This window comes from Squalius cephalus (genome assembly GCF_949319135.1).
Source record: "Squalius cephalus genome assembly, chromosome: 13".
NCBI lineage: Eukaryota > Metazoa > Chordata > Actinopteri > Cypriniformes > Leuciscidae > Squalius > Squalius cephalus.
The window spans coordinates 766,693-773,532 of NC_137134.1; the positions used below are offsets into that span (position 1 = coordinate 766,693).

A 6,840-nucleotide genomic window follows, 5' to 3' on the forward strand; every position below is an offset into this window, starting at 1 on the left:
ATACCTGTCCTAACTGAGTCACATGTTCATCAGACACCTGTGTGTGTGTTTACAGGGGTTACACATGAGATACCTGTCCTAACTGAGTGACATGTTCATCAGACACCTGTGTGTGTGTACAGGGGTTACACATGAGATACCTGTCCTAACTGAGTTACATGTTCATCAGACACCTGTGTGTGTTTACAGGGGTTACACATGAGATACCTGTCCTAACTGAGGTACATGTTTATCAGACACCTGTGTGTGTGTTTACAGGGGTTACACATGAGATACCTGTCCTAACTGAGTTACATGTTCATCAGATACCTGTGTGTGTGTACAGGGGTTACACATGAGATACCTGTCCTAACTGAGTCACATGTTCATCAGACACCTGTGTGTGTGTTTACAGGGGTTACACATGAGATACCTGTCCTAACTGAGTCACATGTTCATCAGACACCTGTGTGTGTTTACAGGGGTTACACATGAGATACCTGTCCTAACTGAGGTACATGTTTATCAGACACCTGTGTGTGTGTTTACAGGGGTTACACATGAGATACCTGTCCTAACTGAGTCACATGTTCATCAGACACCTGTGTGTGTGTACAGGGGTTACACATGAGATACCTGTCCTAACTGAGTTACATGTTCATCAGACACCTGTGTGTGTTTACAGGGGTTACACATGAGATACCTGTCCTAACTGAGTGACATGTTCATCAGACACCTGTGTGTGTGTACAGGGGTTACACATGAGATACCTGTCCTAACTGAGTTACATGTTCATCAGATACCTGTGTGTGTGTACAGGGGTTACACATGAGATACCTGTCCTAACTGAGTCACATGTTCATCAGACACCTGTGTGTGTGTTTACAGGGGTTACACATGAGATACCTGTCCTAACTGAGTTACATGTTCATCAGACACCTGTGTGTGTGTTTACAGGGGTTACACATGAGATACCTGTCCTAACTGAGTCACATGTTCATCAGACACCTGTGTGTGTTTACAGGGGTTACACATGAGATACCTGTCCTAACTGAGTTACATGTTCATCAGACACCTGTGTGTGTGTTTACAGCAGTTTCACATGAGATACCTGTCCTAACTGAGTTACATGTTCATCAGACACCTGTGTGTGTGTTTACAGGGGTTACACATGAGATACCTGTCCTAACTGAGTCACATGTTCATCAGACACCTGTGTGTGTGTTTACAGGGGTTTCACATGAGATACCTGTCCTAACTGAGTTACATGTTCATCAGACACCTGTGTGTGTTTACAGGGGTTACACATGAGATACCTGTCCTAACTGAGTCACATGTTCATCAGACACCTGTGTGTGTGTTTACAGGGGTTTCACATGAGATACCTGTCCTAACTGAGTTACATGTTCATCAGACACCTGTGTGTGTGTTTACAGGGGTTACACATGAGATACCTGTCCTAACTGAGTTACATGTTCATCAGACACCTGTGTGTGTGTTTACAGGGGTTACACATGAGATACCTGTTCTAACTGAGTTACATGTTCATCAGACACCTGTGTGTGTGTACAGGGGTTACACATGAGATACCTGTCCTAACTGAGTTACATGTTCATCAGACACCTGTGTGTGTGTACAGGGGTTACACATGAGATACCTGTCCTAACTGAGTTACATGTTCATCAGACACCTGTGTGTGTGTACAGGGGTTACACATGAGATACCTGTCCTAACTGAGTCACATGTTCATCAGACACCTGTGTGTGTTTACAGGGGTTACACATGAGATACCTGTCCTAACTGAGTCACATGTTCATCAGACACCTGTGTGTGTTTACAGGGGTTACACATGAGATACCTGTCCTAACTGAGTTACATGTTCATCAGACACCTGTGTGTGTGTTTACAGGGGTTACACATGAGATACCTGTCCTAACTGAGTTACATGTTCATCAGACACCTGTGTGTGTGTACAGGGGTTACACATGAGATACCTGTCCTAACTGAGTCACATGTTCATCAGACACCTGTGTGTGTTTACAGGGGTTTCACATGAGATACCTGTCCTAACTGAGTCACATGTTCATCAGACACCTGTGTGTGTTTACAGGGGTTACACATGAGATACCTGTCCTAACTGAGTTACATGTTCATCAGACACCTGTGTGTGTTTACAGGGGTTACACATGAGAAAAAAACCGAGCAGCTGGAGGCGTGCCGTGTGGGCGGAGCTAAAGCTGTGCTTACGCGCCGATAGCTAACAACAGTGATATTTGAAGCAGTTTGTCTATGAGTTTAACTCACCGCCTGCGGTTCCAACGCACGGCCGTGAACCTTTATCGTTGGGACTGCTAAATCCGGCGTTGAACTGGGCCTTGTTTATAAAACAATCATCGTCTACAGGTGCACCCGCGCCCTTCCGGGAGAAGTGCCCTTAGGACCCTTATAAGGAAATTCCACCCCAGCTGACGTCACACAGACCCATACTCGAAAAAAAACGTTCCGAAACTTGTGACAAACCGGAAGGAGTATTTTTGGTACAGAAATACTCCATCAAACGTATAACTTAATTTTTTAAACTTTGTCCATGTTTAGCATGGGAATCCAACTCTTTAACAGTGTAAAAAACTCAGTATGCATGAAATAGCATTTCACCCCCCCTTTAATAAGAAAAAAATACTATAATTGGATGCTTCAGCTACTCCTGTATTAATACAGTTGCATGCATATGCATGGCTATTCATATAACAACATTCATTATGAATATAGCCTACCACATTTCTGCCAAAATACCATAGTTGCAGTTTGTGTTACTACAGTAAATCAAGGTAATCCGTGTATTGGAAAACATAACAAACTTTCTTTAACTAATCGTGAACTAATCGTTTATTTGTTGCACAATATTTCTCATGTTTTCCGCTTCAATGTTGTTGGGAATATCTGCACCTTTTCATCTTTCTTTCATCTCGGAGATTTCAGCGCGCCGCTGGGCCGAGCTGATAAATGGTCCGTGCACTACAGTTCAAATGAGTAGAGCTCTATTGTTCCGCATTTAGTGAAAATTGTAGTCGCACCTGTACGAAAAAAGTACGTTACCAGTCTGGAGCACTGCTTCAGCTTTGACTGACCATCACTTAAGTCCCTTTAATACATTTGCTATAACAAATACCGTAAAACAGTCATAATGCTAGATAGTGATTTCAGACTAGGCCTAACGTTACTTAGTTTATTGTAGTAGGTTACTTACTGGTAGTACATCTCTAAACGGTTTCGCTAGTATAATGTTTTAATTAATTACTTTATTACTGCTAGCGAGCTAACAGGGATAGCTAGGATTAATTTCCAATCGATCTCACTTCCCGGAGATCATTCAAACGGACTAAAGGGAACTACGTTTTTAAAAAGTATATTTTATAATTATATTCAATGTCTCAGTACACAATACTTAATGTTATATATACATAAAAACGATATGACTTACCTTTCATAATCAGGATGCAGCAGCAGCTTCTGTGTTGACTGTCTGTCACTGGACCGTTAAAATTTGAACCGTCGCTGCGGAAACCGTAGGCTATTTAACCCAACAGTCGGGTTATTTCTAGAAATTACCCAACAGTTTTATAAATGACCCAATATTTTTGGAAAATAACCCAACACATTGACCCAATATGTGCAACCCATCGGTTGGGTTAAACAAATAACCCAATGTTTTTTACTATACACACCCAGGAAAGAACGTAAGTGCATGCAGACATTTCTGATATTACTATCTTTGTGGGGACGTTTGGATTTACCAGGACACACTCACACAAACTGTGATTTCTAGTCCAGGAACCATGTTTGAGAACTTTGAGAGCTTTGGTGGAAGAGTGGGGTAACATCTCACAGCAAGAAAAGGCCAGTCTGCTACAGTCCATGAGGATGATCTGTGGGACTTACAGCAGCTCCTGGCTACACCAGATATGACTGCTTATTTTCATATTGTTCAGGGACTCACTGTTCCATTTCTTTTCATCAAATGTCTGCGGAACTTGTTTAGTTTATGTTTATGTTGTTGAATCTTTTTATGTTCATACCACTATTTATACATTAAGACATTTTCTGGGAAAAAAAGCAGTTGAAAGTTTGACCGAGTTTAGTTCTGTATGACTGTACCCTTTTTTTTCATTATGTTTTTGATAACACAGATGCAACATGACTGATGAAAGTGATTAGGCATTTACCATTTATTACAGTACATTGAGGATTTATGCTGCTTGCTCAGTTTATTAAATGAGAACATTTAATACAATTTATGAACATTGTGTCGATTTATATCAATGTGTGTGGAAAGAAGTCAATCAAATCAATCAAATGCAGAAAACATACTCTCTGAAATAAGCTACATACTAAGATACATGTAGTGTAAATTACAAATATAAATCCTACAAAGATAATCATATCCTTTATGAGTGACAGCTTTACCAGTTTAATTACAATTGATGCTCTGTAAAAATATCGACCAGAGAGGATGCTGGCTGAAATATTTTCAGAGTTAAGATGTGTTTAGCTGTCTTTTTAAACCAGGGATAAAATAAAGCATAGATCAGTGGATTCAGACCTGAATTTGTGGACACAACCCATGCTAAAACATTTAAGATTGTGGAAGAGTTTACTGTCAAAGAACAGATAAAGTATGGAACAAAGCAAAGGATATAAGCTACCACAATGATTCCTAATGTCAGAGCAGCTTTACTCTCAGATTTCTTCCTCAATGAACCGTCCGTTACACATTTACCACCCTTCATCATAGAGTTTATAACTTTCACTTGCTGATGTACCACATAGAAAATCCTCAAATATAAAGATATGATAAGGGTACATGGAAAAATAAAAGACACGAACAGATCAGTAACTGCGCAGGCAAATCCTATCGGAATAAAACACTCTCCATAACACTTGTCTGTTCTGTATACATGTCCATTATAAATTACAACTGTAACATTATAAGTTAAAGAACAAACCCAGCTCAGACAGATGCTTATTAAAGTTTTAGTTGTGGTTATTTTCTGTGGGTACAGTAAAGGGTGACACACAGCCACATAACGATCAACAGCAATTAAAGCTAAATTAGTGAAAGATGCTGAGAAGAGCAATCCATACATTATATTATGCAGTTTACAGAAAGTTTCTCCAAAGTACCAACACATCTCAATCTGTGTGATGGCCTCTACGGGTATCACAATAAGTCCAATAAGCAGGTCGGCCACAGCCAGAGAAAGAATAATCAGGTTTGTTGGAGTGTGAAGCCTCTTGAAGTGAGAGATAGAGATGATCACCAGCAGGTTCAGAAACACAGTCCATGCTGACAGCAATGACACAGACACATACATAATAATGTATTCATGTCTAGAGTATTCAAAGCCCTTGATACATGATGAGTTGATGTCAGGAAAGCAGTAAAGAGTCTCATGATCCTCTATCTCATAGGCCATGAGTGAGTCTCCTCATGTTAGGAGTTTGTTCTGCTCTCTTTATTGTCATATAATTTATACAGTGTTTGGTTCAGACGGCCCACCCATCTACTGCCCACTGATGATGTAACATTCAGATTTCTTTTTTTATTTTTATTTTATTTTTTTATTTATTTTTTATTAGCTTTGAAATGCAATTAATTGCTTCAGTCCAGATTAGAATTCTCTTACACTGGTCAAAAGTTAATGCTTTTTTTGTTTGTTTTTTGCTTCATTTCTTCACTGTCTTGTTATAGTTTAGTATTTCCACATGAAAGCAAAGCACAGGTGGAACTGAACTGAACACAGGTGTGGTGGTTTTTGCTTCAATCAGTAATCAGCCACTGTAGATCACCCTTCCTTTGAGCGGCTCCTGGAACTCATCTGAGGGGTCCCTTGGTGTGGTTAAGATGATTTCTGTGAATTAGGAATGGGGTCCAGAAATAGAGGGGTTATGTCATCCATTGGAACTCAAGAATGCTTGAGCTGTCCATAACCCTCCCAGTTTACCCTGTAAATTAACTATTGCAATGTAATAGGTGGGCAATAACTGTCCTGTTTACAGAACACATTATCAAAAATGGTGAAATAATTTTTATACTGTACAGTAAAAAAGCTATTGAATTGAACATGTGTAATAAAAAGGTTTCAGTTTAGTTTAGTTTAGTTTAGTTTTATTTAGAGTTTGACAAGGCAGAATATTGGGGAACAAAACCCTGAAATGTATCAAACAAAACGTCTCGGTTACGTATGTAACCCTCGTTCCCTGAGTAGGGAACGGAGACGTTACGTCGGATGACGACGAATGGGGTTTCGCCTAGAAAGCCTATCATCTTCGAGTATATAAAACGAGCCAATGACAATGAAATGTCATGGGTCTGCGGAATTTGCATAGCGTCTCTCCGCCCCACCTCGTGGGTATAAAAGGAAGGACGCCGCAACATGCAGATATGTTTCTTAGCTGAGGAGCCGAGACTGAACTCAGGCGTTCCAGCGGTACAGCGGAAGTGGCAGGGAGACGTAACGTCTCCGTTCCCTACTCAGAGAACGAGGGTTACATACGTAACCGAGACGTTCCCTTTCGTTGTCACTCCGAGTTACGTCGGATGACGACGAATGGGGTTCCCAGTGTAATCACGCCACCTCCCGACTGTCTTCCAGTGCCCTGCGTAAGTCTGAGCTCCCTGTCGTGAGACTGGCACGGACGAAGGACTCCTACTTAACACAGGAATACCAAGGTACACTGGGAAGCATATCTCAGTGGAAATATGCAATCATGCCCAACCCGAAGGGGGGGACTTGAATACACATATGACCCCGAAGGGCTGCATATGGAGAATCACTGGGGTGTCCAGCTGCAGGTGGAATA

The 6,840-nt window shown here is 40.9% G+C and overlaps 1 protein-coding gene across 1 annotated transcript; it reads right to left on the reverse strand.

The window, feature by feature from the left end:
- Positions 1 to 4,451: 4,451 nt before the first annotated feature.
- Positions 4,452 to 5,483, reverse strand: LOC307170431 (trace amine-associated receptor 13c-like; the record flags this gene model as incomplete). Its single annotated transcript, XM_079891518.1, has 1 exon — positions 4,452 to 5,483. Exon 1 carries the CDS (start codon positions 5,451 to 5,453, stop codon positions 4,452 to 4,454), a length of 1,002 nt encoding a protein of 333 aa, XP_079747644.1. The 5' UTR covers positions 5,454 to 5,483.
- Between the last annotated feature and the right edge of the window lie 1,357 nt (positions 5,484 to 6,840).